At 39.6% G+C, this 18,448-nt stretch overlaps 1 protein-coding gene across 3 annotated transcripts in view; it reads right to left on the minus strand.

Annotated features, from left to right (window-relative positions):
- The window catches only part of ZMAT3 (zinc finger matrin-type 3), a 35,593-nt gene extending 18,670 nt beyond the window's left edge, over nt 1-16,923 (minus strand). For all 3 annotated transcript variants that reach the window (XM_036243374.1, XM_036243373.1, XM_036243372.1), the window contains exons 1-2: nt 16,876-16,923; nt 12,890-13,216 (exon numbers count right to left, since the gene is read on the minus strand). In XM_036243374.1, coding sequence (XP_036099267.1) covers nt 12,890-13,159 — 270 coding nt within the window. In that variant the 5' untranslated portion in view covers nt 13,160-13,216; nt 16,876-16,923. The remainder of the gene's footprint in view (nt 1-12,889; nt 13,217-16,875) is intronic.
- Between the last annotated feature and the right edge of the window lie 1,525 nt (nt 16,924-18,448).

The raw sequence follows: 18,448 nt of genomic DNA on the forward strand, positions 1-18,448 counted from the left end.
GAAAAAGTAAGGCCCCTAAGTTTGTAAATACTACAGCATGATCCAGTCACTGACAGCTGTAAAGGAGCTTTGATGTACACATGATCTGAGTGACCTCGTCAAAGTGGGTTTTGGAAGAGAAAAGGGCAAAAGGAAGGGAGTGGCACCCTTCAGCAACTGGGAGGTAAAGGGGGCAAAGAAATAAAACAAGAAAAGCTAGCATTCTGCAAGACAAAAAGAACAAAACAAATCAGAGGACATACAAAGCCTCCCCTGAACACCCCTAAATTTAAATGTATTAAAGAACTGGACTTTGCTACAGTGACAGAGAGGTTTCCAATAAATTAAGGGTCTTATAAGCCACCAAAAATCCACAAAATGAACAGGTGAAAACTAATCAAGTCTATACAAAATAACTATCAAAAATCCCTAGGTGGTGTGGCTCAGTTGGTTGGAGCATCATCCCATGCACAGAAAGGTCATGAGTTCAATTCCCAGTCAGGTTGTGGGTTCAGTCCTGGTTAGGGCATGTACAAGAGGCAACCAATTGATGTTCTCTCTCACATCAATAACCACCCCCCCTTCCTTCCTCTCTCTGGAATCAGTAAACATATAAACATATCCTGGGTGGGTGAGGATTTTTTTTAAATGTACTACCAAAAAAATCAACACATCTCAGCAAATTAAACACTCACATCCCCCCCAAAAAAAAACCAACATGAAATAGAAGAAAACCATTAAGAAAATACTCGAAATTGATATAAATATAATCAAACAAGAATTTGGGTATATTAAATATCATTTTGGATATTCAAAATATACAAAGAAAAATGGGCAAAACACAGAAGTAAAAAGAAGGGTAATTAAACTCAGGGGGGTAACAAAACAATCATGTCAAAAATAAGGAGTAAATACAAGTGCCAAAGGAGAAAAGACACAAATGAAAATGTGTAAGAGGCAGAGAAGAAAGACAAAAAAAGCAATCAAGAAAATAAAAATGATATAAAGAAAAATGCAAAGGGTCAGAGAGGAAGCAATGGAAATAAAAGACAATAAAGAAGTAAGTTATGTAAAACTGGAGTTCCTAAAGAAGTAAAACAAAATGATCAAGCAGAACTAATATTTGAAACTGTAATTGTCCAAAATTGTCTAAAACTGCCTAAAAGTAAATATTGAAAAGGCATACCAGGTATCTGGTTAGGTTTGTTCTTCACAGAGATATTGATGTGGATTAAGGGAGGGAGGGCGGAAGGTGGGAGTAAGGGTGGGTGAGAATATTTTGTGGATAAATCCAGGTTTCTCACTATCAAAGAACATAGTTAAACATTAAGAAAGGAAGGAAAGCTAGAATAGCATCAGTCAATGAATGCTAAAATCAATGAATAAAAATATGATGAGAAATAAAATATCCACATAGTCTCAAAGTATCTCCCCATATGATATTTATTAAGCACAAGACAAAAAAGGGTAGCCTTACAAAGAAGAACCCTTACCCAGTGATCAAAGTCAACAGCACCAATGATGCAAAATATTCACATATGTCCCTCCCGATAGGATGCATTGGGAAGGACATAATAAATATCACTTCTGTGGTATTCTCGCCAAAAACAAAAAACAAATAAAAAAAAACCATAACCTTAATTTAATAAGAAAACCCAAATTGTGATGGTCTACAAAGCAGCTCTTCAAAAATTACATAAGCATAAAAAGCAAAGAAAACTAAACCTGTCCTGATTAAAGGAGACATAACAACTACATGCACAATTTCATCTTGCATTGGATCCTAGAACCGGAAAAAGGACATCAGTAGACAACTGGTGAAATGTAAATGGTCTGTAAATTACATAATATTGTTATCAGTGTTAATTTCCTGATTTTGATAACTGCACTGTAGTTATGTAAAATACAAACATTTAGAGAATCTGGATGAGGTGTCTGCAAGAATATTTTGTACTATTTTTGGAACTAGTTTATAAATTAAAAGTTATTCAAGCTAGCCCTGGCTGGTTTGGTTCAGCGGTTGGAGCGTTGGTCTGCGAACCAGAAAGTCCCGGGTTCAGTTGCCGCTAGGAGCATGTACCAAAAAAAAAAAAAAAGTTATTCAAGCTAAAAAGTCAATAAAACAAAACTTGCCCAAAGCCACAAGTAAACAGAACATGCCATTATGTTCCACTGCTACCCAGGACAATACAACAGTATTAAGAATTATCTCAGGGCCCTTGCCGGTTTGGCTCAGCGGTTAGAGCATCGGCCTGCGGTCCGGAGAGACCCGGGTTCGGTTCCCGCTAAGGGCATGTACCTCGGTTGCAGTTTGTTCCCGGCCCTGGTTGGTCATGCGGGTGGCAGCCACTCGATGTGTCCCTTTCACATGGTTGTTTCTCTCTCTCTCTCTCTCTCTCTCTCTCTCTCTCTCTCTTCCTCTCTCTCCCTCCCACTCTATCTGTGCAAAAAATGGAAAAAAAAAAATGTCCTCGGGTGAGGATAAATTTAAAAAAAAGAATTATCTCAGGTGCCAGAACTATTCTAAATGTCTTATACATACTAACTCATTATCATCATCTTTTCATGAGACAAAGAGAAGCTAAGAAATACTTCCAATATTATATACATCTAGTTAAGTAGTAAGACTACATACAATCTAACCCCAAAGTCCATAATTCCATGTTCTTAACTAATAGCCTATAAAACAGATGCTAGAAAAGGTAACAATAAGAAAACACAAAGCCAGGGACAGGTTTGGGGGGATGGGGAAGAGGGTGTCAATGGGGTAAAAAAAAGAGAAACATCTGTAACAAAAATAAAATTAAGAAATCAAGAGATCCTTCAAAATTAAGCTATGATTGTAAAAAAATGTTTTAATTAATATCAGGTTAGAATTCTAGAATGTCTCTCAGAAAATTAAAGAAAGAATTAAAGGAGTGATAAAAGAGAGAAGAGATAAGCAATATAAAGAATCCACCCAGCTAGTCCAAGATAGGCCTAATAGAATTACCAGAAAAAAAAGAAAATATAGAGAAGAATATTATAGAAGAATAATATCAGAGAAAATTCCCCAGAGTTCAAGAGAAATAGGAGTATGCAAACTAAAAGGATCTACTAGTTCTGACCAGGACAAATGAGAGACACACCTAGACACATCCATCACTGTGAAATTTCAGGTAACAAGTATAAAAAGGAGAGACTAAAAACTTCCAGAAAATATGACAGCCCAAAATTAAAGTACATCACCCACAAATCTGATAAATATAGAGGCACAATCAAACATTCTCAGATATACATGGGCTCAGAAAAATTTATTTCCCATTATGCCTTCACTCTATTTTTTTTTTTTTCCTCACCCGAGGACATTTTTTCTATTTTTTGTTCAGATAGAGTGTGGGAGGGAGGGAGAGAGAGAAACATCGATGTGAAAGGGACATGTTGAGTGGTTGCCACCCACACGACCCAACCAGGGCCGGGGACAAACTGCAACCGAGGTACGTGCCCTTAGCGGGAACCGAACCCGGGTCTCTCAGGACCGCAGGCCGACGCTCCAACCGCTGAGCCAAACCGGCCAGGGCCTTCACTCTATTTTTTTTAAATATGTTGTAATACACATTTATATTTAGTCTTTCTTCCTTCAAGTAATGTAAAGATGTACTCTAGAAAAGCAAGATTTAAAAAACAAAACAAAAAAATGTATATTTAGAAAATAGTAGCCCAAGTGAGACGGCAATGAAGACAAGTCCCAAACTGAAAGCTGTGCAGCACACTCGGGGGCAGCCAGTTGAAAATGGAACAGGTGGAAGGACTAATCATAAGAAAGAGATTCCAGACAACAGACAGGGTGACTGACAGTTTGTAGGGATAAATGAGGATATGGTAATGATACACTGGTGTAAGAAAAAGAAGAAAGTCAATGAAAAACTCTGGGAAATAGAAAAAGCTACACAATTCAATCATAATGCAAATGTGAAACTAGTCCAAATAAATCAGTGGGTTTCATGAAGACAAATAAAATGGATCATAAGCAATAAAAAGAAAGATTATAAATCTAGTAAATGGTTTTTTTAAAAGGCATTAAGATTTGCCCTGGCCGGTTTGGCTCAGCGGTTAGAGCGTCGGCCTGCGGTCCTGAGAGACCCGGGTTCGGTTCCCGCTAAGGGCGCGTACCTCGGTTGCAGTTTGTCCCGGGCCCTGGTCGGTTGTGCGGGTGGCAGCCACTCGATGTGTTCCTTTCACATCGATGTTTCTCTCTCTCTCTCTGTTCCTCTCTCTCCCTCCCACTCTACCTGAACAAAAAATGGAAAAATGTCCTCGGGTGAGGATAAAAAAAAAAAAAAAAGATTTGACTACTCAGTCTGTGGAGTAACCACTCTGTCTCACTTCTTGAGCAATTGGTGCCATTCACGAAAGGGTTATCCACTTGAACATTTCTTTTTAGCAGCATGGAATTGACAAGAAAAATATTCTGAGATGTCCAAATTTAAATTACTGCAAGTCAGAGGGTGGAAAGAAGAGAGGAGAGGTTAATCGGTCAATAGCTGCAGGCCAAAACCTACACAACACTACTTACATTCCTGAGTGTGTGTTGAAACTTTGAATTAACATCTTGATGGCTATTCTCACAATTATTTGAAGAGAACAGCCAGGCATCACCAACCACTAGGTGCCACCCCTTCTTGCTTACATGTGATCTTGAGACTGTTGCCTAGCACCAATCCGAAAAGAGCAAACACTTCCTTATGGTCAATCACCTATCCCAGAACTAGCCCCACTTCACTTTCTCCTACCCACTTTATCTATAGGTAATGTAAACTTTTTCAGGACAACTTACATCTTTCTTCCCCACAGTCACTGTAAAACAGCCCCTTCAATCCCGGATGGTGATCATATTGTCATATAGCCCTGCTGCTAGTTGTACAGGCTGCATAGCCCTAGGACCTGGTCCTTTTTCTAGCTAGAAGGTGGCTCAATAAACCTGTTCTTTCAGAAAAGCTTTTGACTGTGAAAGTTTTTGTTTAACAGAATCATTACATTGGAAACACAGAGAAGGAAACAGCTTCATAATGAACAGTTATTTCCCTACTGATATTAATGCAAAAGCTGAATGTGGATGTTCAACAATTGAAATCAACCTGCAAATAGAGCAAGGAAAACTTAATGTGATTATAGAATAAACAAAAATGTGATCAACCTTCACAGTGTCAAAGTAAAACTAGAGCCAACCCAAGATGGGAGGTAGAAAGGAGAACAGACAAGAAAAGGTAGGGGATGGGAGGAAAAGAAGAACACATGAGTACAGCTTTTCATTATAAGCGCTTTGTCCTCTAGGTGGTATTGTGAGTGAAATACCTTTAAGTATTTTAAAGAGGCAAATTACCAGTGGCAAATGCTACAAAGAGGTCAAGTGAAAAAGAGCTAGATTAGCCCAGCCGGTGTGGCCCAGTGGTTGAGCGTCAACCCATGCACCCATGCACCAAAAGGTTACCAGTTTGATTCCCAGTCAGGACACATGCCCAGGTTGTGGGCCCGATCCCCAGTAGGGGGCATACAGAAGGCACCCAATCAATGTTCTCTCTCATCCATGTTTCTATCTCTCTCTCCCTTCCTCTCCTTATAAAATCAGAAGGAAAAAAAAAAGAAAGAAAGAGAGCTAGATTTGGCTGTAAGATCAGGTGACCTTGGAAAGGACCACTTTTGCAGAATACTGGAATGGAAACCAGAGTGCAGTGGGCTGGGGAATGAATGGGAAACTAAGACCCAGAGAGGACAATTATACCCAGCAGAACTCTAAGGAAAGGAGAAGAGAAAGGATGCTCACAAGAGGGATTAAACGGAAAGGGACGGTTGCTGTTGCTATTTGATGTGTATGGAAAAAAGCTTAAGCATGGTTTTAATTTAATTGAGGTGAAAGGGTGATGACAAGTGATGAAATCCAGAGTACAGGGCAAGTATTTGGCCTTGCACAGAAGAAAGGATAGGTATTATTTAGAAATAAAAAATGAGGCAGAGGTGGACCTGGATGGGGAGGCAGGAAGATGGTGAGATCCCTTCTGTTTTCTAATGAAGTGTGTTTTGACCATCTCAGTCCACCTCAAGTTCATTTGGAAAACAATCAGATGGGAGAATCTTGAAAACTAGCTGAGATTAAAGTGTATGTTAAATGTTAAAATGTATGTGACAAAATCAGAAATTTAAATTTTGGGACAATATCTAATTACACTCTCTGAATTATAAATTATGATCACTACATTCAGCATCATAATGCTAGAAGTGCTTTAACCTAATGTGATAGGTTATTCGGCTACTAAATATTACAATAAAAATCAATGTTTATGACAAATTTTATTTTTGTTTTTGTTTTGTGGTATGTGCCCCTAGCGGGAACCGAACCCAGGACTCTCTGGTCCACAGGTCGACACTGAACCGCTGAGCCAAACTGGCCAGGGCTATGACAAATTTTAGAAATTTACTTTGAGCCCTGGCTGGTTTGGCTCAGCGGTTAGAGCGTCGGCCTGCGGTCCATAGACACCTGGGTATGGTTCCCGCTAAGGGCACGTACCTAGGGTACCTCAGTTACAGTTTGTCCCCGGCCCTGGTTGGGTCATGCGGGTGGCAACCACTTGATGTGTCCCTTTCACGTCGATGCTTCTCTCTCTCTCTCTCTCTCTCTCTCTCCCCCTCCCTCCCACTCTATCTGAACAAAAAAAATAGAAAAATGTCCTAGGGTGAGGCTAAAAAAAAAAAAAGAAATTTACTTTGAGTAACTAGTACTTTTCAAATAAATATGCAAATTAGCTGATAAATTGGCTGACTTTATTTTAAACTGTGGATGCCTTGGCAAAATGTACCCCTGATTTTTGCTTTTTTTTTTTTTAATTTCTGTCAATGACTTTCCATTCTAAAATGGTTCTTCCTCTGGGCATTTATGCTGCTGAAACAGTGTTGTGGTACTGCATGTGAGACTTGCCCTAAGTAACCTGAAGCCTGCAGATTTTAATATAATGAAGACATGTTATTCCTCCAAAGGTTTTATTTTAAATTAAGATAAAACTAAAAGCCATAATTTTGAGACTAAAAAAATAGGTAATCTCCTTAAAAATAAAAGAACTATTAAGGGTATTTTGAAGCAGACTGACCAGTTTATAAAGTTCTGGAAATAAAACTAGATCTATGGTGACCACAGACACACACATGGGCATTGCTAAGACAGCCCCAGCTTGGGAACACCAGTATATCAGGGAAAGATGGTAGTGAGCTTAAAGGGAAGTATTTATTGAGCAGTTTCCATTGTGTGTCCTGGGTTACTGGAACATGATACAGTCAGACTTTACTGGAACATTGTTCAAACCAATCGAGGTTTGTTTACAATTCCCTGGGCAATTTGAAACTTTGTGATTTCTACAGTGGCATCAACTAACTAGAATGTTTTGGGTAATGTAATCACAGTGATTTAGCACTTCACAAGAATGTGTATCTAGCATATAAACGGGCTACCACTGACCCCCTTTATCTCACATGTAACTGAAAGAATGAACTGCAGTCGTGGTACTGCTCTATATTAAAAATTACAAAGAAGGGTTTTAGAGTTCAAATAAAACATTACTTTCCTCATCTCATCAACTACTTTGTTCTATTAGTCTACAATCACTGCCATTCTGCCCATTCCAGGTTCTGGTAAGTCTTACTCATTGGTGTTATCCTTGCCTTTAATAGCCTTTTTAAATCACTGCCTGTTTTTTTTCAGTTGATTTTTTTTTCATTTTTAAATTACAGTTGACATTTGATATTATATTAGTTCCAGGTGTACAATATAGTGGTTAGACATTTATATACCTTACAAAGTAATCCCCCAGATAGGTCTTGCACCCTCCTGACACCATGGATAGTTATTACAATATTTTTTATTATATTCCCTATGCTGTACTTAACATCCCCATGACTATTTTGTAACTGCCAATCTGTACTTCTTAATCCCTTCACCTTTTTAACCCAGCTCCCCAACACCCCCACCCATCTGGCAACCATCGCTTGTTTGCTATATCTATACATTTATTTTTGTTTTGTTTATCTTGATCTTTAGATTCCACATATAAGTGAAATCATACAGTATTTGTCTTTCTCTGTCTGACTTATTTCTCTTAACCAATAATACCCTCTAGGTCCATCCATGTTGTCACAAATGGTAAGACTTCATTCTTTTTCATGGCTGAGTAATATCCCATATATCACATCTTCTTTATCCATTTGACTTTTAATTGGAGCATTTAATCCATTTACATTTAAAGAAATTATGGGTAGGTAGGTAGTTACTGCCATTTTATTGTTTTGATTGTTATTTGCAATTCTTCGCTATTCCTTTCTTATTCTTACTCTTTTTTTGTATGTTGGTGACTTTCTGTAGTATTGTGTTTGGATTCCTTCCTCTTTATTTCTCGTGTATCTCTTGTAGATGTTTGCTTTGTGGTTACCACATGATTCATATGTACCATGCTATACTTATAGCAGTCCATTTGGGGTTTGGAGTTGCTTAAATTCAAACACATTCCATAATCACTACCATTTTTACTTACCTTCTCCACATTTATGTTTTTCTCATTATTTTCTACTTCTTTTGTATATACATTTGTGTGTATCCCTTAATCTCCTGTTGTAATTACACATTATCATCCTACATTTTTTGCCTTTTAACCCTTGCACTAGAGTTAGCATTGGTTGATCAAGGGTTTTTATTACGTGTTTGCCTCTATCAGTGATAATTTTTTTTCTTGGTGATATTTTCTTATTTTTTTTCTTCTTCTTAAAAGAACCAGGCAGAAGTGAAGAATACATTAGATGGAATCAACAGCAGATTAGAAGACGCAAAGGATCAAATCAGCAATTTGGAAGGCAAGGTAGCAGAAAACAGTTAAGAACTGCAAAAAGAAAAATGAATCCAATAAATGAGGATAGTTTAAGGGACCTCTGGCACAACATCAATCATAACAACATTCAAATAAAAGGGGAAGAGAGACAGCAAGGGATTGAAAATGTATTTTAAAACAATAGACCTGGCCAGTTTGTCTTCGCAGTTAGACCATCGGCCTGTGGACCAGATCAGGGAACCTGGCCCTGGTCAGGGTCCTGTGGGAGGCAACCAGTCAATGTCTCTCTCTCACATCAATGTCTCTCTCTCTCTCTCCCTCCCTCCCATTCTGTCTGAAGATAAATGGAAAAATATCATCGGGTGAGGATTTAAAAATAAAATAAAATAATGACAGAAAACTTCTCTAACTTGATGAGGAAAATAGACACACAACTCCAGGAAGTGCAGAGAGTCCCAAATAAGATGAACTCAAAGACACATCATAATTAAATGCAAATGGTTAAAGACAAAGAGAGAATCCTAAAAGCAGAGAGAAAAGCAGTTAGTTACCTATAAGGGAGCTCCCATGAGACTGTCAACTGGTTTTTTAACAGGAACTTTGCAGACAGAAGGGACTGGCATAAACTATTCTAAGTAATGAAAAGCAACGTCTTACAACCAAGATTACTCTCCCCAGCAAAGCTATCAGTTAGAATCAAAGGACAAAGAGCTTCCCAGACGAGACAAAGCTGAAGGAATTCATCACCACCAAACCAGTTTTTTTTTTGTGGTACATGCCCCTAGCGGGAACCAAACTCAGGACTCTCTGGTCCACAGGTTGACGCTCAACCGCTGAGCCAAACTGGCCAGGGCACCACCAAACCAGTATTACAAGAAATGGCAAAAGGGACCTTTAAGAACCACTGCCTGTTTACGTGTCCTTTGTGAAGCTTTTGACACATCTTTCTGGCTAACATTTCTTTGCTTTCTTTCTATGTTGATTCACCCACTTCTAGGTTATGTTCATGCTCTTCTTGTTTATTATTCTGATTTTTGGGGTTTTTTTGGATCCACATTCTCTCATCTTGAGCAGTTCTATCTTGTTAAATCCAGATCTCATTTCTAAGATTAGCCTTCTTCTCTGCTCTCCTATTGAAATTGTACTTTTATATATTAACTGCTTGCCTTGTCTCTTTGTAAAAACCTTCTCCCTCTTTAAAAATTACCAATAACATTAACCGCATTCAAATCTTTATTTCTAAGCTCTTAGAAACATGTAAGTATTACACCCAAACTTTTCATTTTCTATTAGATTCTACTTTCTTAACACCCAATTGCTACTTCTTCACTCTATGTTTACTCTAGTTCTTGGCTGCTTAAATTGTCCCCTATGACAGCCCAGCCAGTGTGGCTCAGTGGCTGAGCATCGATCCATGCACCAAGAGGTCACCAGTTCGATTCTCAGTCAAGGCACATGCCCAGGTTGCAGACTCGATCCCCAGTAGGGGCCGTGCAGAGGCAGCCAATCAATGGTTCCCTCTCACATCGATTTATCTATCTCTTTCTCCTTCTTCCTTCCTCTCTCTCTAAAAATCAATAAAAGTACTTTTAAAAAAAAATTGTCCCTTATAACAGTCTGTCCCTACTCTTCCAACTTTTCCACTTAGTAATTCTGATTATTGAGAAATTTACCAAAATTTTATTTCCTTTTGCTTATATTTTCTAATTTATGTATACACTGTATCACTGACAGAGCTGCAATTAAATATAATCATTAGTCCTGGCCAGTTTGGCTCAGTGGTTAGAGTGTCAGCCCGCAGACTGAAGGGTCTCAGGTTTGACTCCATATCCAGGTTACAGGTTCAATCTGTAGCCCTGGTCAAGGTCGTATGGCAGGCAATCTATGTGTCTCTCACATCAATGTTTCTCTCTCTCTCTCCCTCTCTCACCCCCTCACTCTCTCTAAAAATCAATGGAAAAATATCCTTGGGTGAGGATTAAAAATTAATAAATAAAATTAAAAATAAATAAATAAATATAATCACTAATCTTGTCAACTAAAAAGTTCAGAGCACACACACACACAAATGTAGAATAAAAAAAAAAAACTAAATAAATGTTAATTCTCTTATCAACTTTTAGCCTTATACTCCAATGACCCTGCTCAAACTGAATTCTCTCTATGTATAACCAGAAGCATCCATCACTGTCTCCAGAAACCCAAAGTAATATTAGGAGGAAAAAAAAACAAGAGGTATAGTTATAATCCATACACACATATTAAATTACACATTGCCCAAGAATTCTCCCTCATAAAAGCAGACAACTCTTCTTTAAAGGACACACAAGTGTGTTTGATTCCGAATTAATTATTTATTAGGGACTTTATACAGATAAAAATCAAAAGTTTAAAACCCTGGTTTGATTTCTCAAAGCAAGTCTTAGGCTATAAAACTGAACATTCCACCAAAATGAATAAAGAGGAAAACTAACACTGAGTTTGGGTTTTAGAGGGATCATCCTAACAGGCTCCACCTAAATGGTAAAACAGGCAAAGCAAGACCCTGTATTAAACCAAGGTGGTGGGAAGTGGTACACAGAGGGAATGAAAACGAGGACTGGGGAAAGGGGGAAAAAAATGTAATAATAAAACCAGAAGATGACTCTATGAATTAATAATGACATGTGCCAAGATCTGAGAAATCTAATTAACTCAACACTCCACACCTGAAGGCAAAACAAACCCAAACAAAGAACTCCAGGAAAGCAACATATCATGTCTTCCCCTAAATCCCAGAGAAAAAAACACACCATCAAAATACTGATGGCCCTGGCCAGTTTTGCTCGGTGGTTAGAGCGTTGTTGGTCTGCGGTCCGGAGAGACCCCGGTTCAGTTCCTGCTAAGGGCACGTGCCTCAGTTGCAGTTTGTCCCCGGCCTTGGTTGGGTCGTGTGGGTGGCAACCACTCGATGTGTCCCTTTCACGTCGATGTTTCTCTCTCTCTTCCCCTCCCACTCTATCTGAACAAAATATCGAAAAAATGTCCTCGGGTGAGGATAAAAAAAAAAAAAATACTGATGTACAGTCACAAAGTGAGACAATCACCAGTCTTTAGGATCAAAACAAAATAAAAAAGATTCACTCGCAGAGTAAATAAAAACTTGAAGTTGGAAAAAGTTCTAGTGGCACAATAGGAAAAAATACCTATGTAGATCATCTTTCCACTGTACTAACTTATTACTGCAGGTATTCATGGAGAAGATGAAGAGTTAAATCAGTGATGACCCAGAGGACATCCTTTTACTCAGTGGTGTCTGGCCTCAATGGCTTCTCAGGTCGCATTTCTCCAAAAAAGGAATTATATGATTTATAAACAGATAACAATCTAGAATAAAAAGAAATACTGTATCTTCTCTTCCTAGCCAAAATTTAATATTCTATTTGTCTTTTAAAATTGTGTTTTCCACTAGCTATTCTACATAGAAGTGAAAGCTTTAAATCTTAGAAATAATTATCAGTTTACACTGAGAGGCTAAAAGAAATCAGAGTATGCTTCTTCTAAATGAAGGGTAAGCTCAATGCTCAAGTGACATTTTATTCTCGCTACAGAAGATACCTGTATTGTCCTTAGCAGTGACAAGATATATAAGAAAAGTCAGAGGTTAAAAAGGAAATGCATAAGATTCATAGACAGAGATTACCCTGAACCAATGCTAACTGTATTAGCTGGAAAAGAATATTTATAAGACTAATTCTTCCAAGCAATTCTGATGCTGAATTGAGCTTGGTACATCATGTGTCAAACGCCTGTTCTCCCTGGGATCACAGGTTTGTTCATGGGGTACATTTGCTTACAACAACAGGTAAGCTATCAAACACTACACAGCTAAATACAGGAGGTTAAGACACCATTTTATGAAAAATAATGTTTTCTTTTAAAGTAGGAACATTATGCTTTCAGTCAAACAAACAGTTGTTCACTAAGCCATCTTGATTACTACAGGCATACTGAGAGAGACAACTCTGCAATGGGCTAAGCCCTAAAATGTTCTCCCACTAAATGACTGTCTTTTCTTCCCTTACCTGATAATGAGCCTGGGCTTGCTGCGCTGAGTTCAAGGTGACATTGCAGAGTTTGCAGTAAAGGGGCTTACATAGCTCCTCCAGGGCAGAGTCTTGCTCCCCTCCCTTAGGTAACTCTTCTTCCCCTGCCAGAGGTAAGGAAGCCTCCTGCACAAAAGGCTTCTGCGGAGGATGCTGCAAGGTTCCTGTAGACCTGGCGGCCACTGACATAGGAGGAGAGGATGAGGGCCGCTTAGGCAGAGGAAGTCCGGCGTGTTGCAAGAGGATCATTGGGTAGAAAAGCCTTGGGCATAATCCAATGTGCGAGGAGAAGTCAGGTCTTCAAATCTGAAATAAAAGCAAAAACATACTTACTTAAAAATGTGATTTCAGCAATATGACATGTAATGACCATACCACCTGACCCCTTCTTCTACTTCTCCAACCCTTCTCTGGGACCACTGCCTCATCTAGCAGACTTCCCTGCTGTTAATCCACATTGACACGATGCTCTTCCACTGAAAACAGGGTTATAGATTTGGCTTTGTTTTGCCTGGCGCAGCTCCAACTTTGGTCCCTCTGGCCCTTTAACATTAATAGCACTGCATCCATGACTAATTAAATCTAAAAATCACATGGCTGAAATGGACATCAAAGGTCACCTAGACCAGACCCCTTCCCTGAGGCACACTTACACTTAAACACTCTTGATAATCACATATAGACAAATTCCACCAGCTAAGAATCTTAGCAAATGTCTAGTTTCTATCCAAACTAGTCTTTCATTCAAATTATGTATCTTAAAAAGGGACGGAATAAGGAGTATCAGTTTTCAAAATCCTTAAAGCACTTCTAGAACTAGCTGAAATATCAAAGAACTCTAAGAATAACTCAGAGTTACCATGTGACAAAAATAAATAAAATTGTACCTCCTGATCAACTACAATACTTAAAGAGTTGAGCCAATGATTCCTCACAGGAGAGGTTACAGACAACCTATAGGCCATGCAGCCACAGATAATGCTTTGCTTGGAACATACAGTGTTTTGTTTTGCTTTCATTTTTTAAATTGACTTCGTCATCAACATTTAAAAATCAAGAGACTCATGGCTTCTCTCTTTTTTTTAGAGAAAGAGAGAAACATCGATCAGTTGCCTCCCATGTGCACACCGACTGGGGACTAAACCCATACCCTGGGTATGTGCCCTGACCAGTAATTGAACCCACGACCCTTCAGTGCATGAGACAATGCTCCAACCAAATGAGCCAACACCAGCTAGGCCAGTGGTTTCTTTTGACAAAAGTACGATTTGGCAACACTTGGCACATGATCCTACAGAGGTAACAATAGCTGGTTACTGCTGAAAGTGCAGTGTCCCCACGAGCCAAACCTGCCTTCTCCAGGCCACCTCAGTCCTTACTCAGCCAGCTGCCTGTATTGGTGTTACCTGCCTGTTCCTGGTACGCCCTTTAGTTTAGGGCCTCATCTCATATAGCCTTAGACTACATTCATGAGTCTCCTATAAAATGAGAATATTTTTTCTCCGTCTATAGGTCAATTACCTGCATAAGATAATGTATCAAGTAAATGTGCAATGAGGTAATGGATCACACTGCCACAAGCCTCAATATAATTCCAGTTCCTGTCTTTCGGCTATTTCTTTTCTCCTTCTTATTAAATAACTGATAGTCTCTATTCCGTTTCCCTCAGAAAATGTGTAATATATTCCAATCTCTCTTCAATTTTATCCATGATTTCTCTTGCCTCCTACCCAGATGGCATCTTCTAACCTTGAGTATCTCAAAATAAACTACAGTACACTGAGTTCCCATGATTCTAACCCAAATTAAAATCTTTATTTCAAAATCAACTATTCCTTCCACTCTCTCAATATTATTAAAACCTCCTTTCTTGGTCAATAGAATATCGTTGTTTTAAGCTGAAAAAAAAACTGCAATAGAAATGTGAACATTTTTATGACAACAATGGATTTACTAAAATTAAGCAAATTTTGAAACATTAAGAGTCTCTTTTACCACATTTAATAAGTATACATACGTGGAAATTATAATCAAGTAACAACCTTTATATTAAATCCAGAGTCTTGGGGCAGCAGAGAACATCAGTGCAGTGGGGAAATAATGTATTTAAGAGCAAAGTACATAAATTATTAGTCATAGTATTTAACAATATTTCTCATTAATCATAACATGCAGAAAAACAATAATATTATCTTTTTCTTAAGCAGAAATATGCTGTCTATATCTCTGGAAATATAAAGAAAAGCAATACAGATTTGAACACTTAAAAAGTCAGGTTCTCTATAATCACATATTCTTCTCAATTAAATCATGCAAAGACATTCAGAAAGCAAAGGCAGATATGTAGGCATTTTTAAAAGAAAAAATAAGGAGACAAAGACATCTTTTTTCAAAAAGATTAACTACTTAATTATAATTCATAATATTAAAAGACTACACATACTACCTGTACAGAGACACACCATTACCAAATTGCCATAAATAAGCTGCCAGTTCAGAAGAGAAATGGTGAAGAAGGGCGTCAAAACATCTAGATAAAGGAAATCAGCAATATAAACAGATAATCAAGTGCTACGTATTGTTTAGACATGTCTGGACTTGTTTTATGAAAGCTCACTCCCAACTGAGGAAATTCTTGCACATGTCTCCCCTAGTGTTGCCTACAGAGTTCCATCAAAGGCCCTTCTCCAAGCACAGAGGTTCAAGAGGCCTCCTTCCAGACGTGATAAAATCTCCTGAATTAAAGAAAAAATGTTCACCAAGTAGACTTACCGATAATGGCACTTTATAATTTTTTAAGAATAGCTAGAAATTCCAAAATTCTTTCTTGTAATAGTCAACAATCAAAAGGATAATGTCAACTTCTAAACAGAATGCATGACAATTACATCAAGTATCACTACATTTTCAAACAAAAATTTGCATAAAACATAAATCTACAAGTAATAAAATCAAGCCTTCAGTGAAAGCATGAATGGTGGAAAATAGAGAGACCAAGGCATATATGACTCAGATCCATTAAACTGCATTAGACTGGGGGGAAAAAAAAACTAACTTGATGGCTAATGTAAATAAAATATTCCTCAGATCAAAAAAGCCATTCAATTTGATGCTGAAAGTGGCACAAATGAAGGATTTATGGTAGTTAATGTCCCAGTTTGGAAGGGGTTGAGGGGACAATAAAGAAAAAAAATCAAAGCTTCTCGGAGTACCCTGTTTAAAGAAAGGGAATGATCATATCATAGTGTTCATGATTGGACTGGGGCCTACTCTTCACATACTGTTTTAACGCTAATCACTTTCTTATTTGGAGAAAGCTACAGAGGAAAGAAAACGGAATAAAGAAACAGGTTACTGGCACCTCAGCACACTAGGAAAGTCTGTAATTGGAAATTCTGGAAATGAGGGAAAGACGGTGAGCATTATTCAGAGGTCATCAGAACGCAGGCAGGACTGCGAGAAAGACAGAAACATCATCAGCTGAGGCAAAGTATATCATAGTAGGAAGACTCAAAAGAACGCAGGGACCTGGAGGAGAAGAGGCCTTGGAGAACTGGCGAACGTTTTCCACTCTCAGCTGTGACGGTGCCTAATCCCAGGGCACCGTTTACATGTTTGAATCAAAGCTACAGACACTTCAGCACCGCCCACATACACCTAACATTCCTGAAACGTGTGTGCACACCCGGGAGCGCACACACACGCACCTCGATCCCGAAGATGCCATCACGAAAGATGGAATCCCCGTCTCCCACGAGGCGGGGCCAGCGCGAGCGCCCCGGCGGCTGCACGCCCAGAGGATCCAAATAGAGCACGTGAGAGGCTCAAAAACAAACTGATAAATAAAAACAGCGCAGGCCTGTCACGTGGAAGGCAGGTGGAAAGACCGCAGCCGAAAGGACCGCTAGTACCCGGCTCCCGGGTTCGTCCTGAACGCCCGGAGGCTCCGGATCGCTCGCACTTACCGGAACCTCCCGGACGCGCCGGGAGTCTGGGCGACGCGCCCGCCCGGGACGCCCGCCGCCGTCTTCCCTGCGCGCCCGGCTCGGCCAGGCTCAACCCCGCCTTCCTCCGCGCAACTTTCTCAGCTGGCCCTGCCGAGCCCTCTCCACAGCTGAAGGCTGACTCAAAAGTCAGTCCAACCGGACCCACAGGGAAACAGCTGCAGGAAGTGACTGCGGAACCGGGAGGCGGCGGAGGAGGAGACTGAAGGCGCCGGCCCGGCGTCGCCACTGCGCATGTGCCTGGCGGAGCTTGCTCCGCGGCGGAGGCGGCGGTGGCGGCGGAGGCGGCGGCGGCGGCGGCGGCGGCGGCGGCGGCGGCGGCTAAAGCAGCCCGGGCGCGCGGGGTGAGGGCGCTGGGTGAGGTGTGGACAGGTGCGCACAACGCGAGCTCAGGGGCTCTGGGCGGGAATGGGGAACAAAGGCGTGAGTCGAGAGGAGGATGCACCACCATTCATCTCAGCAGACAGGTCTTGAGAGATGGTCGTCGCATACCCTGGAAAGTTGATTCAGAGCAGAAGCCTGGGCAGAGCTTTTGCAACGTTCCTCAGTGTCATTGAGATCCAAAGCTCTTTCTTACCAGCCGCGCTCTCAGTCTGTTGGCTGCAGGCTAAGGAGGCTTAGTGGAGCTGCCAAACGTCCAAGACCCTTTAAACTGCAACAACAGAACCTTTAAACTGCACCTCTCCCCAGGATGGAGGAAGAAGAGCATGGCTGCCGACTCAGTGGTCTTCAATCACACAAGAATACACACACACACACACACACACACACGCCTTATCCCCTATACTGGGCAAGATATAGGAAGACTGTCCCCTGACTTCTGGAGCCTAATCTGCAAGACAGGAAGAGATTGGCTAATGCTACAATGTCACATACTCTCATAGTCAACTTTGACACCTTCAGGGTTGATACTGAGAGATAAGCTATGGAAATTCTAGTTCCAAAATTCTATTAATTTGTGAATTCTCCCATAGAAAGAATTGCAGGAATTTTTTGTTATAGTAAAATATATACGTATATATATATTTACTATTTTCTTCATTTTAAGTGTATAGTTCAGAGTCAGTAAGTATATTTTTACATCATTGTATGCCTATCATTAGTTAAAATGTCAAAAAGATCTAAATTAGCAAGAATTTAGAGGCTACCCTCAGAAGAACAGGGGGAGTCATATGATACAGTGATTACATTTAAATCAGAAATGATTTGGGGACAGGAGAGATTTGTGGGTAACAGAAGTACATGTGGAAGTGGCTAAATTAAGTTTTCTATCCTTAGGAAGAACAAGATCTCAACACTGAGACTTGTTATTTTTTTTTTTAATTTTTTTGCACTCTTGAGTTTTATGACTTGATATGGCATACATAACTAGTATATTTGTACCAGCATGGTTGATCAAATAAATGGATAAATGAATAAATGAGGTGTTTCTGTTTCCTCCTCTTTATAATAGGGATTATAGTGCCTGACAATTATAATTCATAGAAATGTCTCTGGTATAACTATTATGTGGGAAACACTGAATTTATCAGGA

Source organism: Molossus molossus, unplaced genomic scaffold (assembly GCF_014108415.1).
Source record: "Molossus molossus isolate mMolMol1 unplaced genomic scaffold, mMolMol1.p scaffold_m16_p_5, whole genome shotgun sequence".
Lineage (NCBI taxonomy): Eukaryota > Metazoa > Chordata > Mammalia > Chiroptera > Molossidae > Molossus > Molossus molossus.